Source organism: Petromyzon marinus, chromosome 31, assembly GCF_048934315.1.
Source record: "Petromyzon marinus isolate PM22_M1 ecotype Great Lakes invasive population chromosome 31, UKy_Petmar_22M1.pri1.0, whole genome shotgun sequence".
NCBI classification, from domain to species: Eukaryota; Metazoa; Chordata; class Hyperoartia; order Petromyzontiformes; family Petromyzontidae; genus Petromyzon; species Petromyzon marinus.
This window is the reverse complement of record NC_133697.1, coordinates 7,104,362-7,122,965: the sequence shown is the minus strand read 5'-3', so window position 1 is coordinate 7,122,965 and position 18,604 is coordinate 7,104,362. Positions and strand designations below refer to the sequence as shown.

General features: G+C 50.3%; 1 protein-coding gene across 4 annotated transcripts in view; it reads left to right on the top strand.

The window, feature by feature from the left end:
* Nucleotides 1–628: 628 nt before the first annotated feature.
* LOC116947735 (calpain-9-like) overlaps nt 629–18,604 on the top strand; it is a 41,014-nt gene continuing 23,038 nt past the window's right edge. For 2 of the 4 annotated variants that reach the window (XM_032963790.2, XM_032963789.2), the window contains exons 1-5: nt 629–1,168; nt 9,926–9,995; nt 13,185–13,303; nt 14,849–14,982; nt 15,592–15,760. In XM_032963790.2, the coding sequence (XP_032819681.1) occupies nt 938–1,168; nt 9,926–9,995; nt 13,185–13,303; nt 14,849–14,982; nt 15,592–15,760 (723 nt within the window). In that variant the 5' untranslated portion in view covers nt 629–937. Of the gene's footprint in view, nt 1,169–5,180; nt 5,984–9,925; nt 9,996–13,184; nt 13,304–14,848; nt 14,983–15,591; nt 15,761–18,604 lie in introns of those variants that run through there. The other 2 variants (XM_032963787.2, XM_032963788.2) reach the window with 2 other exon arrangements.

The following is an 18,604-nucleotide window of genomic DNA, read 5'->3' as shown; positions in this document are numbered from 1 at the left end:
CCCCCCCCCAGCCCCCGCCCCCGCTCCCCCTTTTTTTAGAGGACACGTACACGAACCACAACGAGGAGTAAGTAAAACGTTTCACCGGAAAGGCGGACAAGCGAGTGGAAATGACCCCCCCCCCGTGCCACGGCACGTAAGTGCGTGCGCGTGCGTGCGTGTGTGATCGCTGTCAACGCAGCGGGAGGAGAGTGTGGGCGCGGGGGAGCGGTGGCGCAGTGGTTAACGCTCTACGAAACCCGGCACACGCACACACACAAAACTCCCGAGTTCGATTCCCGCTCACGACCATTAACAGTGAGGAATATTTGAACCCAGACTTGGGCATCGCCTAGGTGAACTCACCCTTAAATGAGTACCTGGTGCGGTGTGTATTACACAACAGCAGTGGGGATACAAAGGCGGCCGGGCGTGGTGCTTGTCACACCCACCCTCCTGGTGTTCCGTGCGGGTCTTCATAGTTGCTCGCAAACAACACTTGCCCCAACAGTCTGTTAAGGCCATACGGGAGATTCTTTGGCTTTTGCTTTGTGTGGGCGTGGTGCCTTACCTGTCCCCCCCCACTCACCCCCCACACCCCCAGGAACTAGGGTAGTGTGTTGCTATAAAACACTCCTGCTGCGTGGAAACGCCCAGCCCAGTGCCATCCCCTTCAATGCGAGGGTGCGTCCACCGGGCCCACGTTGAGAAGCCCCATAGAACATTATCCAAACGTGACACATTACATACGAATGTAACCGAATTATATCTATAGCAACTTTTTTTTGTTTAAACTTTTTTAGTTTCTCCATAATATTCTGCAATTATCTTCCAGCCGCCTGCTAATCACCACACTCCCCTCCCCCCGCCCTTAAAAATCGAATCTGTTCATTAATTAATCAATCAGTGAATTAATTCACGAGACCCCCCCCCCCGATTGACAGTTGAAGAAGCCACAATGCCCTCCTACTCGCTCGCCAAAATCCCGGGCAGCCACTCCAGCGGGGCTGCCATCAAGAATCGAGGTGCCATGGTGCTGGGGACCAAGGACAAGAAGTTCGAGGCACTCCGGGACGAGTGCCTCAACTCGGGAGCCCTCTTCGAAGACGCCGATTTCCCTGCCGAGGCCGAGTCGGTGTTCTACAGCGACGCGGCGTCAGGCGAGAGATTCGTGTGGAAGCGACCGTGGGTGAGACCCAGCGGGGGGGGGGGGAGAAACCCCTTGCCCACACGCGCTCGCTCGCTCGCACCCGCTGCGGCGGTGACTCTTGTTTGTGTTTGAACTTCTTTCACGCCGTACGTTAGCCAACCGTTGTCATCGGAGGTGCAGGGAAGGAGCGGGGGGGGGGGGGGGGGAAGGAAAACTGGACGCCAAAAGCGGTGCTGCAGAAATGAGTTTTGAATTTTGGAAATGTACTCTTTGGTTTTTTCGGTAAAGTCACGTAGGTAAAATAAAATAAAAATAAAATAAAAGAACAACTAAATTGTTGTTGTTTTTTATTTTACCTACGTGATTTTACCGAAAAAACCAAAGAGTATGAATCCTTGCAGTCACGAAAGCTTCAAATCTTGAATTTTGGAAATGTTTGTTTGTTGACGTTATTGTTTGCTGGTTGTATTCACGGATGGTCTTGTCGTCGGTGGTGTTGGTAGTTTGGTTGGTTAGTTCTGGGTAATTTTGGTTGTGATTTGGTTGTGATTTGTGGTGGTGACTGACGGTAGTGGTTTTCATGGTAAAATGGTCCTGTTGTCAGATTGATTATCTTGTTGTTGGTTGAGTGGTCTTGTTGTTGTTGTTGGTGGTGTTGTTGGTCTGGTTACTTGTGGTGGTGTCAATGAATGGTCTTGCTGTTGGTGATAGTGGCCAATATTAATGTTGTTGTTTCTTTAGTTGTTGGTGATGTTCGTCTTGTCATTAGTGTTGTTGTTGGTGGGTCTAATTTATTTATTGTTGTTGATGGTGAAGGTTGTGGTGATTGTTTTGTTGGTGGTCGTGTTCATTGTTTGGGCTTGGCTTGTTTCTGGTTTGTACCACCTGTTTGTGATGCTCCGTTCAATTCACTAGCTCTTTGTTTTATACTGAGGGAGAGGTGAGGGTGTGTTCTTGTGTTGGTTCATTTATTATCGTCCCATTTTGTTTGCCTTTATAAAGACAGCACTCGTGTGACTGAGAAAATTGAGAGGAATTACTTGCGCTGAATTTAATACAACATTTAACCAAAATGACTTGGCGTTTACAGGCTTGAGGATAATCTCCCCATTCCCCATAATGTATCACGTACAGCCCTCTTTCAATCCAAACAGACACCAGGATATGCAATAGGACACGAGAGCGACAACGCCTAACTATGCCGCTGGCGGTGTCAACGTGAACGGGGAGTCGTCTAAAACGCATGCAAAGTTGCCCCGTAGGTGCGGTACCAACTTTTTTTTCCACCGGCACATCCGAGCCGAGCCGGTTTTTCCACTGGCTGTTTGCCCTGCCGAGCCGGAACAAAACAATAAAAAAACACGTGGCTCTTCAGAAGATATCTCAGTTTGGCCAGGAGCCAAGCAGGGCCAGGGGCGGGGCCTAATTATGCATTCACTGCACGTGACGTCAGCGACATGGCTCCTGTGCCTCCAGTGCAAGAACAGCCTAGCGCTTCCTGAGCTGCACCGGGTTGGGTCTAGTACGTCCCTGGCAAGCTCGGTTGTCCAATCCAGTGGAAAGAAAACCGGCACCGAGTGGGTCCTATCCACATCACCTGCACAGAGCTGACAGCCAGGTGTAACCGAGTAGCCATCCGAGCCAGCGACGATCTGTCCTATGCTGAGTACATGTACAACCCCCTTCATCAATCCACTGCTGGATGATGACCTCCATATGCACCAGGCGTCATGGGAGTTAGTTGTGGGGGAAGGGGGGCATTATTTGACCATATGTTACCACTGCCAGTGATCAGTACGGGTTGGTGAAGGCAGAGAGCATAGACACGGGATGATGGATGTGCAGTGTAACAATGGGGCTTGCTGCACCGCGCTTTGCTGCCCACCCCATAGCACTACTGCAGCCTATGACAACAACCTGTTTGTACACGATGGTCGCCAATCATAAGCACTATCCAGGTTCAAAGCTACTTCGCTTCTGATATCTGATGAGATCGTTCACACGACAGAGGATGTGGTCATAGGCTAAACTCATTTCTAATACCAATTGTTTTGTCCAGGGAAAGCCTCGCTACATCTCCCATATTGTTTTCCAGGAGGGTCCTAAATATTAGGGTGTTGGGTTCATGCCGTTTTAAATGAGCGTTTGATTTCGCGTGGTAAAAATTGGAACCCATTGCTGTGCTGCCATCTTCTCCAAGCTAAGCCTATAACACCTGATCTAGGCAGGCAATCTCCAATTCAAATACCGTCCTATCCACAAAAAATATTATAATAAAAAGCTTAACACACTTGCCTTTGAAGGGGGAAAACATATATAATAGGCAACGTTTTGGGCAATGGCTCTGCTTCGTAGCACATAAAGAGAGAGAGACCAGAGATACAGAGTGGATGATAAGAGTTGAAAGACTGCACTTTACATCATGGGGGGGGGGGGGGAGGAGCTAATTATTTTTTTGTAATGTTGTCTGATGACCAGTGTATTAAATAGGCACATGAAGAGTTCCAACATTTATACGTTTTTGGACAACGGACAAACCCCTTCTATATTCAGTATGACTTTAAATAAACTAATTTTAAAATTGTCTGCTGCTTGTGCTGCTGCTCCAATTTAAACTCCGGAACTTGACTAAACCGGATGAATATATGTTTGTATTCCCTTGCAGCAGCAATAACAACCCATTCGATACTCGTATTACAACTACCAACGTGCAGATGTCCGTTGAATTTACTGCGAAGATATGTTCGAGGATGTAGGGAATGATAAAAAACAGCGTTACGTTACACGCGATGAGTTTCCGCCGATCATTAACAGCTGTAATCATTGTAACATCAGCGCGGAAATATGACGCGAGTGTGATTTTTACGAGAAACAACCTCGTCTCGGGGCAAACGGGAAGCTCGTTTCCAAGCTATTCGGGCATTCAATTTCATCACACGTCGCCGCCCTCATGGTCGATGCACTGCTGGACGAAGGCAACCCCAAGGAGGAACAAAGGTGGTCGCGGGTGTGCCTCTGCCCGCACCACCTCAATCTCGTGCATCATGCCCATTTTTGATCATTGCCCTCGAACAGCACTTGCCCCAACAGTCTGTGGAGACTACCGGAATGGAGAACACCCTTTGGCTCTTATTGTGCATCCCTTATCCCCCTTACATTGCAAGCACACCCCCCCCACTCCCCGCACTCCTTCCTCCCATCGACACAGTGGACGACGAGAACGGCCGGAACCAAAACAAAAACGATCGTGTAAACTCTGCACGGTGCCTAAAAGCCCTGGAGCGTGTGTAGCGGGAGACGCGTGTGGGCGAGGCTGATTTTAACATTTTGGGTCAGGCGAGGGCTCTTCGTTGAGGCGTGGCCCTCAATTTGCTCTCACAAGCGCTCGGCCCGGGATGGTTGACGGAAAGCGAATTGTGCGGCGTCTGGCCGAACACTGAGAGAGAGAGAGATGGAGAGAGAGAGATGGAGAGAGAGATAGAGAAACGTCCGGCCAGCAGCCTGGGTATCTTCCGCGCTCTGGTCAGAGCCAAGGTGTGGCTGGAGTTCCGCCATGCGTGGCTGACCCACGCCGTGCCGGCCTTCAAGGAGCAGTGGGCGCTGGAAGGAGGCCGTGTGCTCGGTGGCAGAAGACGGAGAGCTCTGCATGCAGATCTGAGCTACTCGTCGGAGGCCGTAGGACTGCGAGAAGGGCTGGGTGCAGATGCAGCACTTGTCGTAAAAAAAGGAGCGATGGAGGGAGAGAGAGAGCGCTAGCCGCGCGCCGTGTCTGCGCACGTGTTAGTGCGTGGCCGGGGAAGCGGTGGAGGCCCACGAACGGAGCGCGGGCCGCGGGGGTTTGGGAGACGGTGGCAACGCCGTGGCAAGCGGCGATCTCGCGCCTGTGAAATGACCACGAACCGTGCTGGATGAGCACGCGGGTCCACCAGCCAGCAGATGTTATTGCTGGGGCAGCGCCCAAGGCTTTGAATGTACATTTCAGACACTTACATGTAATGTTTCATAAAAAAAAATTGATGTATTGTACAATAATACCGTGATTCGGTGGCAATTTTACAAACATCTATATAATGCATCTTGAAAAATAAATTATGAATATCGGCCATGATCTATCCACTGCTGTACATAATCATTCCTTACCCATTGGTGCACAGTAAATATAATTATGGTGCTTTTTGTGTATTCTCAACGGGGGGAGGCACGACATGAGCAATTTGTCCTTAGAGTTTAATCTCCGTAAGTGGCCACGTGATTTTTTTTCCAACCCAGCGGCGGACTGCACCAATGCGGCCAGGAAGCTGGGATGCAGATACTTGGCTCTGAGTCGACCAATGGGGTGGCTGGATGTGGCTGCAGTGCAGTCATGAGGCGGTGAGAGATGGGAGGAGGAGCATACGAGAGCGTGGGACTGGCAGAGAGAGAAAGCGCGAGATGAGATATTGAGAGAGAGACTGAGAGAGGCACAGTGAGAAAATCTCCCACAGCGCGTGACCATTTGTTCATCGCAAGCCCTGCCGTTAGTTGCCTGAAAACGCAGCATTTTTGAAAGGGCTGTCATCCTTATCATCATCATCACCGCAATAAGGAGAGGCATTCACGATGTTGTCGATCAACACTCATGGCAATGCGTTCGTGAAGAATGCAATCTCGCGGGACAAGACCCTGGGCACGCCTCAGAACCCCGTCAAGTTCCAAGGCCAGGATTACATGACCCTGAAGCAGGAGGCCTTGGAGAAAGGTGCTCTGTTTGAGGATGAGCTCTTCCCCCCGCTCCGGGAGTCTGTTGGCTACAAGGAGCTGGGGGGGAAATCCAAGAAGGTCAAGGTCCGGAAGCTGGTGTGGAAGAGGGTGAAGGTAGGTGGTGGTGGTGGACTGGGTGGGTGGGTGGACAGGGTGGGTGGGTGGGTGGACTGGGTGGGTGGGTGGACTGGGTGGGTGGGTGGACAGGGTGGGCGGGTGAGTGGACAGGGTGGGTGGGTGGACAGGGTGGGTGAGTGGACAGGGTGGGTGGGTGGGTGTTTGGTTGGAAAAAAAAATGGTGATCGATTTCTGATTCGGCCGTAAATTTGCCGGCTGGCCAGCAGCTTCCATAATTGAGACACCCATTTAGCATTTTGTTGCGGTGTTTTTTTTTTGTCAGATCAATTTGATCCGTTGAGGTCTTGCTCTCGATACCCGCAGAGTAACAATATCTCGTGAAATGTGACATTCTAGCTTCTTCGACTTTTTAAAAAAAATATCATCCTCAAAGATCATGCCATCTCAATATGAATCACTTAAATCATCTTCATCCCCCCCCAAAAAATTATCAATCATCATCAATCATGATCATTAGCCACGGTCATGCAGTGGCATGAGCATGCCACGATACATCGAGCTCTTGCGCTTGTCACTTTTCATCACTTGTCATCACTATGCAACGGATTTTGTTGTTGTTGTTACCAAAAAGTAAACTATTGGAAATCTAGAGGTCAGAGTGGAAGCCCAACACATGTTTAGAGTTTTGAATTAAGACACTTCATTGAGATACATCATACGATCGTAAAAATGATAACATACGGCCCCTTGTCAAACCATCACTGAGATGAAGGCCCCTCCACGCTGTACCAGTTATGGGGGCTATTTGATATATAGTACTTCAGTTTGCTGAGCATCGGTTGAAGGTTACCGAGGACCGATTCAGACATCACTCACCACTGATGTTAGTCATAGCTGAAAATACAACTCAGGCGGCTGGGTACGTAGCGCAATGCGCTGTTAAGCACTGTCCCAATGCTCCCCCGAGGTTTGAGTTCGCAGAGGAAATTTGAAATGCAGCCGTCTCCAGCAGTAGCCCCAATGGGGGTAAAGATGCCAATGCTCTCAGTGGTGCGGCTGATGGTGCGGATGATGTCACCAAGCCCCGCCCATCACCTCCCATCCCAGCGGCACACGTGGCAATGGAGATGATTTTTTCTTCTCAACTATTTTCGCGTCATCCGCTTTGTCGAACAATCGAACCGATAAGCGGTCGAGTAATCGATTACTTAAATAATCAGATTAATAAAATAACACACTTCACAACTGAACGTGTCACGTGTAATTGCATTATCGGATTGGCAACACTTCTGAAATCTAGACATAACGATATTCGAGACAAGATACTTTATTTTGTTTACAGTATGTGATGCGTATGAAAGGTGCTTTGTGCACTTTCAATGTCAGAAGCCTTGCAAAGGAACGTTGGCTAAATGGCAGTGGCATAGTTAAACTAAACAATTTTACCTAAGGCCCCACGAAGCTATATAGATCTTTTTTTCTGAAGCGATCTGGCCACAAATGATAGCTCAACGAAGCGGCTTATTGTCTGGAAACTTATGGCAGCCAAATATAATAAACGCTCGTTGCTAAATATGGAGGGAAAAACTGGAAGACCCAACAAAAATCCACGTGACCACGGAGAGAACATGCAAACTCCAAATATACAGGCTACCTCGTGTATACCAGGCGAGATAGTTAACATCTCGCTACCGTGGCGAGTGTGCAGGCGGTGCACCGGGTCACGTGGGTCGGAGGGCCCCAGGCACCGGGCTATGAAGAGGAGGGAAAGACGGTTGGGGGGCCCCGTTTGTTTCTGTGTACCCGGCGGAGGGGGGGGGGCAGGCAGAGGAGCGGGCATGACAACCATGCGAGGCCACTGCCAACGGGCTTTGAGTTGCGACGTTTACGTGGAGTGCGAGAGGTGTTTTCACGATGAATGGGAAGTCTGCACCGGGCTGTGCAAACGGTGAGGAGAGGCGCATCGCCGCCAGTGTGTGCGGTGCTTTAATTCGGTTGGATTTTATTTTTATACACATATATCTCCTTGTTGGAATGTCAAACGTGATGTTATTCTTTTGGTTGTTATTCAGTAAACAATAACATCTCATTAATAACGGTGAATACTAATGTAACAATATTTTATTCTCAGAATTACAATTTAAGCAGATTATTGTAGAAAAAACCGGCAAACTCTGCAATTATAAACTGAATGAGTAAAGTTTCGTAAATAAAGCTGAGAATGCAATTTGTCCTTGTAATCTTTACTTGTCACACCCGCAGACACGCGTGTGTGTGTGTGTGTCAGTTGCCTTCTATGACCTCCTGTCACAGGTGCTAGCTAAAGTGGCCCATCGGGAAAGAGTCATCCTGTTCTGTGACTTTAATTTCCGAGTTGGTCATGATGCTGGTACCTGGTCTGGAGTTATTGGAAGGCATGGGCCAGATCAGCTCAATAACAATGATAGGAGGCTGCTAGACGTTTGTGCAGCCGATGGGCTTGTAATTATCAACACGCTGTTCCGCAAATCGGCGCATGCACGCAACATCATGAATGCACGCCGGGTCCAAGCAAGAACATCTGCTGGACTACATAGTGACGGAACAGTGGATGCGGACCCATGTCCTTGACACCAGGACCTACCGTGGAGCTGATCTGCCCACTCACCATCGGATTGTCACCTGTAAAATGCGCCTGCCATTTTTCCATTTCGGTGGTGGGTGTACATCCAGGACCCTATTCAAACGCACAGTGGCATGGTCTCAGGTAGCTGATGAAAGTTGTAAGCGAGGATTTCATCATCGCTTGCAGCTAGAGTTGGTATCGTCCCTCACTCCTCCTGATGATGCCAAGGGGAAATGGGCGAGGTTTAGGACTGTGGCTCATGCAGCTGCAATGGTTGCTTTGGGTACATGGTCCAAACCTCCCCAGAGACCCTGGCTGACAGAGGAGTTGTTCAGGCTGGCTGAAAAAAAGTGACAGGCCCACTCTCACCAACAACAGCATTCCACGTCAGAGAATGAGGAGGCTCACCGCATCCTTTGGAGGTTCAGAGAGCTGAGGCACTGCAAAGATGGGTGGTGGTCGTGGGTTGCTGAGGAGATGGAGTCTGCCTCAGGAGCCCGCGATCACAAATCGCTCTAACTCCATCAGAAAAGTAACTTGCAGTGCCACACCTATCACCATCATTAGGATAAAGAAAGGTGATCCGATCTCTGACCCCCAGGAACAGGTTTGCAAATTTGCTGAGCATTTCTGTAATGTCTTTGGGGAGGGGAAATCCCTCCACCTGGAAAACATCATGGGGAAAAGTGGGGATGACCCTGCTAAGGCTGCTGTGCCTCAAATATTGGCTAAGTGGGCGTAGCAGGGGCTAGAGAAGAGATGGAGCAGTGTGGTACAGGAGGACGGAGAGCTGCGTGGACTTGCCAATGACTGGTAGCAGCAGTGTCAAGATCAGCCTCTGTGGAGGAGGCTTGTGAAGGGCGCTACTGGGCAGTTGGAGGCAGTCGCCCTCCAGCAACAACGGAGGGCAGAGGAGCGACACTCACAGCAATGAGCGGAATGCCGTGTGGTTAATCCACACCAAGTTGGCACAGTAGGGGGCACAGGTGGTGCATTGGCCAGTCGGTCAACCCATGGCACCTGGGTCTGTCCCGTGACCTCCTGCCAGTGGGCGTTCGACACTTCACGTGGCCATAATGTAAACATAGCTTGGTACAAGCGCCATGGTGACGTCACCACCACTTGGTGGCGAATGGCGTTTGTTGTTGTTGTGCACCACCATTCGCCAGCAGTGTTCACTTCAAAACCCAACTGTTTCACGATTTAATAACTCGTTAAATTTGTATCATGGTTGCTGGGGCAATGGGCCCCAAAGGCCCTGAAAACGTCATAGTGGCCAGCAACAAACAGCACTATTGAACGTATAATAAGAAAGGAGTTAATGGAACGAACAGTGTTGTCATTTCCAAACTCGTTCTTTTTTTTGCTTGCAGGAATTTGTGAACGACCCGCAGTTTATCGTCGACGGGGCGACGAGGACGGACATCGAGCAGGGGGAGCTCGGTACGACACTCGCGAACCACTCCCTAAACTAAACAATTGGTTTTTTTACCAGGTAAGGCCCACTGAGCTTACAGCTCTTTTACAGAAGGGACCTGGCCACAAATGATAGCTCAACTAAGTGGTGGCTTATCACGTAGAAATTTATAGCAGCCAAATACACACGTTAATTCTAAATGTGGAGGGAAAAAAACGGAAGATCCCAGAGAAAAATCCATGTGACCGCCACGGGGAAAGAGAGACGCGGACTCAATATATATAAAACTGGCATCGTCAGATTCAGGACAAAACCCACGACCTCCTGCATAGCAGCATATGGAGATAACATCTTGCCACCGCAAGCTCAGACAATGAATAGGGAAATGAGACGTGATCATGGGGACAACACACGCACTCCAGATATACAGACGTCAGAATCGAACCCGCGACCTCCTGTAATACCAAGCGAGGTGGTTAAAATCACACAACCGCGGCGCCCCATCGAGTCTCAGCTCGCAAACGCAACTGCGCCAAGGTTTTCGTGGTTGCGCTGCAGTGCAGCCCTCTAAATCTGCGCAATCTCGGTATACGCCACGTGTTTCGTTCGTAATGACGTTCGACATTTGGCTCCACGTTACCGGGACCCTTTCTGTTCGATCCAGTTCCTCAGGAAGCTCTGGGCACGTGAATGTAAAACGTCTGACATCACGTTTCGGATATCGCGCTGGGCTCTTTTTCAAAAGTCACGAAAAAAAAGACAATGCATCGGAGAGATCTGTAGCACAACCGCGAAAAACCAACGCCAAAGTCAAATCAACTAAACAGGCATTGACCACAAAACGAAGTGTCCATCCGTTGGTTCAATCCATCGAGTCATGCGTGCAAGTGCCAATTATATTTTTGCACAACACGTCGATTCAAGCCGTGGGTTTGCAAACGTTTCAACCCGTGGATAAAATGGAAATTGTGAGAAGCGCTCACTGTGCTGGGTCCGTGCGACGGGCCCGGCTCTCTGCTGCCGCCATTGGGCAGGGCGTGTCCGTCAAAGCGAGGTGACTCGAGTGACATTTTGGCATGTCGGTCATTACCAGAAGGATGTGACAGTGTCACATACAAGTGGGACGGGTTATGTAACTGATAGGTAAAGAGACCTCCGCTGGAAACAGCCAGCAATAAAAAAATAAGACAGACGGCCATTCCGTTTATAGGGCCACTATTTTATTAAAAGGGCATCGATCGTATTATGAAACGTGCGCACAGTTGCCTAAACATTTAGGCACGTAAGTTTATACTTGTGTTCTAGGATTCGATTGTACATGCTGGTACACACTGATTTTGTATACATTTATATGAATTATTTTAAATGTACTTGCCAATCTTGCCCAAAAGCTATCCTGTACAAAGCTAGCCATTGGACATGGGTAAGCTCTCTGCTAAGTTTCTTAGAGATCGGTTTTGAGGTTTCGCAAATTTCACGTAAAAATGAAAAAAATGTTGTTAGGGGCCTGGCATGCTAGAAACTCGGCCTGGCTTCACATGAGGGTAAGCAGGTTGGGGGCATGGATCCCATCATTTTCTCACCAGGCCCTTTCTTTATGGGTAGGCCCTCCCTCTCTCAACGCAGGCCCTCTCCCCTTCAACCACTCTCTGTGTAGACACTATCTTTCTCTTTGAAGGCTCTCTCGTTGCATTCAGCCTTACTCCTCATGCAGGGAAGCTCTCTCTGTCTCCCCAATCGATTTATCTCCAGACTCTCTATCCAGGCCCTCTGTCTATATATAGTTTATCTCGGTTCTCTCTCTGAACGTTTTTTTTCTCCCCATTAACCCTGACCTACTTAAATAATAATTAGTGAAAGGAAAGCAGGTCCTTGATTGTAAAAAAAAAATCTCTTTTTTAAATGGATATTTCCTTGGAATGCAGCAGACACTTTCTGCATGCCAAGAAATTGCAAACGTTTTGAGTATCGGGCTCGTGGCCATTAATTCCAACGAGGAATCCAGAAAATAGAGCGTTAAACTTGGCCGTGGACATTGAGCTGAGTTGGCAAGAAAAATTACGTCTGTGTACTTAAAGTAATTGAACGCAGTATATATATGTTTTGCTGCTTTGCATAGAAGTGCAGTGTAAGGCTTTTTACAATTCCCTTCGCATCGGCGAAACAGTTCGTTATGGCTGCAGCGTTTAATTACATTTGGTAGTCGCGACATTATATTGCCAGCCTCGTTGTATTTTACTTAAGACGTATGAAAGAATGAACCTGAAATAATGGCCCAATTTATCACGGATAAAGTTACACGCGAATTGGTATGAAATCCCATCGCACGCTTTTGCGGCATTAAAACATAATGTGGACATGTGACGTCACGTTGCCCGTCAGCAAGCGCTCGTTTTATTACGCGGACCACCGTAAAATCTGAAATATTGTAGAAGACACCCTGGCCCTACGTTGCATGTGTCAGTGCTGCCCAAATAAGCAGAAGCTGACATGGGAGCCATATATTGAAGGCATCGCCGAGAGTTCCAATCCAAACCGACCCTCACACAGCCACCCACGGCCTCCACAGCCTCCACAGCCTGTAGCCCTGACCGTCTGGTTTCGATTTTCTTAATTGAGTCACTTTGGTGACTCGGGCCACTCTTGCAAATGAGACTCGCCCTGGTCTCTTGAGTTATCACCTTGGTTAAACAAAGTAAAAACATAAACAATAATTATGTATTTATCCAGGAAAGCCACACGGACTTCCAGGAATCCTTTCTCAAGAGGGTCGTGCATTTGGTTTTTATCTTAAGAACGTTTTCAGCCAATTAATGACGAGTGTTTATTATACAAGTGGGAGGAAACCGCAGCACCCGGCGAAAACCCACACGGGTGAGGAGGCAACACTCTATCCCCATGCAGGTATAAACAGATGGCGATTAGTCCACTTGCTGCACCTCCTCAACGCCCACCTTCGGGAAGGGAGTTTCACACCATCTATGTGGTGATCCACCAACCCCTTGCCGCTGCCTCCGCAGCGTCGGGTTACGTGCAGCGTCACAGCCACCACCGCCCGGCTCTAAAACTTGGAAAATAAACTTGAAACTTCTCTGTCTGTGGGGTGACCTGGTCCCTCTTCCAGCGGGCGGCTGATGGCGGGATGCCGCACGTGTCCGCTGCGGCGCGTCCACTGATGGCGGTGTTCGCTGTCGCGTATCCGCTTTCCCGTGCAGGAGACTGCTGGCTGCTGGCTGCCATTGCGTCGCTCACACTGTCGCCCAAGCTGCTGGAGCGCGTCGTGCCCGAGGGCCAAAGCTTTGGGGACGACTACGCCGGCATCTTCCACTTCAAGGTGGCCACGCGTTCTTGCGAGAGCCGGCACAAGCGTAATGCAATGTAGACTCACGTAGCGTCGTCTGCAGAGGCTGCAGATAAACTGTGAGCACGTTTATATTATATCAAAGACAGTCCAAGGCCTCTCGGAGTCTATGGGTCTGTACGAGTCTCAATGTGCGAGTCTGTGGGTCTCTATGTGAGTATGGGTCTGCACAAGTCTGAGTTCACATGCGAATCTAATGCTTTCTGTGCAAGTGTATATGGGTCTCTGTGTGAGTCTATGGGCCTCTACACGAGTCTTGGTGTGAGTATCGGTCTCTGTTGACTATGGATGTCTGTGTGGGTTTATGGGTCTCTTTTGAGTTAAAATTCTTACGTGAGTCTGGGTCTCTGTTAGTCAACAATGCAATTTGGATGTGTGTGTGTCTATAGAGTTTAAATGAAACCACATTTCAAGAGGCTGCACAGACAGTAGGCATATATTTGCATTGTAGAGAGAGGCAGTCGGTCATGAAAGGTGTGAAGCAGTCAAAATGCTCCAATATCTGGCGTTCGTGCCAATTTTTTGGCGCAAATAACCTATGTACTTATCTCTTCCCGTTCCTCGATGTGTGTTTTATATTTATTTAATTGAGAGTTGGTGATCGTTTCGTGAAATTAAGAAAAATCCAGGTAACATGTGGATGACAAATTTAGTTAATTCGGGCGTTGACTTAAACCATGAAATTTCATCGGCATGTCAAGCAACTTCATATTGCGTAGTAATAGTTTACTGCACTATGTCAATCCCCTGCTGGATGAGGGCCTCCCCAAAATGTCAGTGATCGGGGTTGTTTGCTCATACTTGACCATGCTGGTCCATGCGGGTCGATCTAGTGAGAGGCACAGGTCCAGTTCGGATGTCGCTTACCACCTATATCAGCTACCACTGGGAATCGAACTCGGGTCGTATGGTCCACAGGGACCGATATCAGCTACCACTGGGAATCGAACTCGAGTCGTATGGTCCACAGGGCAGCAGCAATAGCCACTGTGCTACCCCTCTCAAAAATAAGTGTACCCGTCCAGGCATATTGTGAGATGTTAACTCCCTCTCCTAGCATACAGGAGGTCGTGGGTTCAATCCTGACGCCTGTCTATTTGGAGTTTGCGTTTTTTCCCTGTGGTCGCGTGTATTTTTCTCTGGGTTCCTCCAGTTTTTCCCTCCATATTTAGAAACGTGCGTTTAGAGTATTTGGCTTCTTTAAATTTCCACACACTCGGTTGAGCTATAATTTGTGGCCAGGTCACTTCTGAAAAATAGCCATATAGCTCAGTGGGCCTTACCTGGTAAAAGAAAAATTGTTTAGTTTATAGTTTGGTTTCGTATGGAGACCTGAAAGTGGTTACTAAAACTAAAACTGGCCACGTGCAAGAATCATCGTACCACCAGCAGTCGTGTCCGTCGCGCGGTTAGCGCTAACCACCGCTGCCGCCGCCACTCCACCCCAGTAACCGCAATTCGAGAACGTCACGCTGCTCCGTGCCGAGCTGCGCCTTGACCGCGATCCGCCGCGTGTAGTTCTGGCAGCATGGCGAGTGGACGGACGTGGTGGTGGACGATCGCCTGCCCACGTACAAGGACCGGCTCGTGTTCCTGCACTCGGCTGACGGGCACGAGTTCTGGAGCGCCCTGCTCGAGAAGGCCTACGCCAAGTGAGTTCAACGCCAACCTCCTTACAGTCAGGGGTGGGCTCATGTGGCTCTCAGGGAGACGTCGGAGACGCTAAACGCAGTCACCACTGAGATCCTGGGTTTGACCTCTGGGTTTGACCTCTGGGTTTGACCTCTGGGTTTGACCTCTGGGTTTGACCTCTGGGTTTTAGCCGCTCCAGCCACGGTGACTAAACTGGGTGGCCGAGCAGAGTGAGTTGGTGATCCCAGCCTGGTCTCCAATTATGGGATTCGACAAACTGTTCACTTCGTATGGGTAAATTATAGGTCTGCTAATTAGTCATTTATATTGACTGACTGCTATCCAATGATAGCAGTGAAAGTCTGCACCCGGTCATCACTGACTGCACAGAAAAGCACAAATTATGAACGTTGGTTTCTCTGCTGTGTGGTCGATGACCTGGTGGTCTGTGGTCCTGCAATCAATCGCTGGGCTTTCACTGAATTTACATTTTGTGAAGGTCGTGGTGGCGTCTGTATCGCGCAAAACACGCACGGATTTGATTTAACTTCAAGTGGTCACTGTTTTTGAGGGCGATTTTAAATCCCAGAGGTCTTCTCTGCCCTAATGCCACCGCTGACACTACCCAGGCTGCACGGCTCGTACGAGGCCCTGAAGGGGGGCAGCACGTCAGAGGCGATGGAGGATTTCACGGGCGGCGTGGTGGAGATGTACGACACTAAGGAGGTGCCCGAGAACTTCCCTCAGCTGATGCAGAAGGCGCTGGAGCGTGGATCCATGCTCGGCTGCTCTATCGATGTGAGTTAATGGCCCAAACGGAATTAATCTTGCCGCCTCTTCATCTCTCTCTTTCACATTCACTGTGTCACTCGCTGTCGCTCTCTCTCTCTCTCTCTCACACACTCCCTGTCTCACTCTCTCTCGCACTTGCCCACTCCCCATCTTGCTCGCTCTCTCGCTCTCTCTCACACTCACCCACTCCCTGTCTTGCTCTCTCTCACACTCCCCTGTCTCACTCTCTCTCTCGCACTCACCCACTCCCTGTCTTGCTTACCCCCTCGTGCACTCTCTCTCACACTCGCCCACTCCCCGTCTTGCTCACTCTATCGCACGCTCTCTCTCCCTCGTACGCAGCCACTCGCTGTATACATCAAGTGTACAGGCGGCGCAACTGCAATGAGGACCATGGGCTGGAGGGGCCCATTAGCTGGGCTACAAAGAAGCGTGGCTTTGGGGGGGGGGGGGGCAGAAAATTTGCAAGGGGCCCCAATTCATTAATTGCAGTGGGCCCATGCCAACAACACAACACTGCGCCACTGCCAAATGTCTTCGAGCCACCACATTTACATGAAGTGGAATGAGTTTAAAAATGTCATGGGAAATCCTGGACGGGGCGGTACAAGCAGTACGCCTACAGTACGTGGGCGGAATTTAAATACACTTAGCAGTCTGCCCAAGTCGAGGCTAGTTAGTCCAGCCCAAGTTGAGTCTCGTTAGTCCATCCCAAGAAGCGATCAACCTTCGCTGGACTCGTATAATGATTGTTTTTTAACTCTTCAACCCCCCCCCCCGCCCCCTCACCCCGCCCCGTGCCCCCAGTTCCATGAGTAAAATTGCATACCAACCATTCCATGCTGCGTCTCCATCGTTGTCAAATACCTTGTTAAAAAGGCACGGCATTCCAGCGATGTGCGCGGTGGTGTAGATCGGTGTACGAAGGTGCGCACCACGCCTTGCCGCACCCCCGCGTGCCGCGCGCGGTTTCACGCACCACGGCAGTGACGGAGCTGACGGCGTCCTATCGCAAATGATGGCTCGGCGAAGTGTCGGCTTATCACGTGGAAATGTATAGCAGCCAAATACTCCAAACGCGTGATGTTGATTCTAAATGTGGAGGGGAAAACCGGAGGACCCTGGATAAAAAATCTGAGCGACAACGAGGAGAGAGACACCGCAAACTCCAAATGTACAGCAGGCGTCGGGGACGGGATCGAACTCACGACCTCCTGCATACCAGGCGAGGGAGTTAACATCTCCTAGCCACCGCGGCATGGGGGCGAGGGGCGGCAGAGCAGCAGAACCGCTGGTCGTCTTTTTTTTTGTTCAAACGCATTTCCACGACGCATCGATTGATGTCCGGCGCACTATCGATGTTTCAACTTGAGAGAGACGATTGGGCGTGGGCAGGACGCAGCGCTGGACGTGGATGATGGCTGATGGACGAGACCGGTGAAGGAATGGCAGCGAAAGGAGTGTGTACGCGATGAGATCATTTGTGCGTGCACGAGTGAGACGGATGGTAGCAGCACTGGTCGCGACCAATCCAGCTTGGCTCCTGAGATCTGACAATATCGCGTGCATTCGCGTCGGAGGTCGACAAATGTTTTTTTTTACCTTTGTTATCAGGCCCCATGGTGTGAAGTGCAGTCTCCAACTATCATTATTATCAATATGCACTCTATCTCTCGACTGGCCTCTCTACGTATGTGCTATGAACAAGGGCCATTCCCTGAAACGTCTCCTATTATATATTTTAAGGCCACACACGCAGCGTTATTGACGAATGCTATTAAGTTCTTGTTTGACATTGCATGAAAGTACAACGTTGGGGTTGACTCACTGCCGTGCGGAAAAGATAGAGACTGCGATTAAGCAGCAGGCAGGGCTGGTCAACGAAATTCGCCTCTCGTCCCTCGAAGAGCAACTGAGGTGCTTCTGCATCGACGATTCGCGCCGCAACTCATTTGAACGGCAGGTCTTTGTGTGTGGTTTGGGTAAAGTGTGGGTACTCCCGTCCCACCTGCCCCAAGACGTCTGGCCAGCATGGAAGAGTAGGCCAAGTATCTCCTAGAGCTCCCTTAAAAGGAGGAGGAGCCTTCTGTCAGCAGTGGCGCGAGCTAGACATTGCAGGACTGCGCCCGTTAACCTTTACAGTGCTGTACTGTACAGCCCTTTTGTCAATCCACTGCTGGATGAGGGCCTGCCGTGGGTGCCCTTTCCACCATACTTCACCACCGCTGATCAGTGCGGGTTGGGGTGAAGGTGGCGTATAAGCACGTGACAACAATTGACTCGGCTGCACTGCGGTTCTGCTGCCCCACAAAAATCTGGAGCCCGGCGGGGCAGCCTTTGCACAACCTGTTTGCTGCGCCAGACGGTAACCCCATCCGAGCAGTACCCGGGGCTCAAAACTGCTTGGCTTGGCGAGATCCGACCGAGATGGGGCACGTGCCTGTGTGCCCCGGGGGAGGGGGGGGGGGGCGTTTGATGGTCACAGGCGTCGTCAATAGCTAGCTGAGCCGTGGTCAGTTGATGCGAGAAAATGTACGTCCACCACACCGACCCCACGGAGAGATGGGTTTCTATCTCCACGCTCGTGTGCACCGCGCCGGGCACGTCGAAGAGACAGGGAGCCGGCGCTCTCTGTCTCTTCAGCTGAATTTAACGGCGACGGCCGATGGGTCTCGCGCGTGCGTTTCGGGCCGGAATGGTCGTGCAAGAGGGCGGCCGTGGTCACCTGTCCATGTGGGCCACTGCCGTACGAATTTCGGCCCTTGTTGGGCCCTCCCTTTAGGACTGGTAAGCGACTCTCCTCGTACGTCAAGGTTCTGGACACATCACGCTGCCGCCGCCACCTTGTCC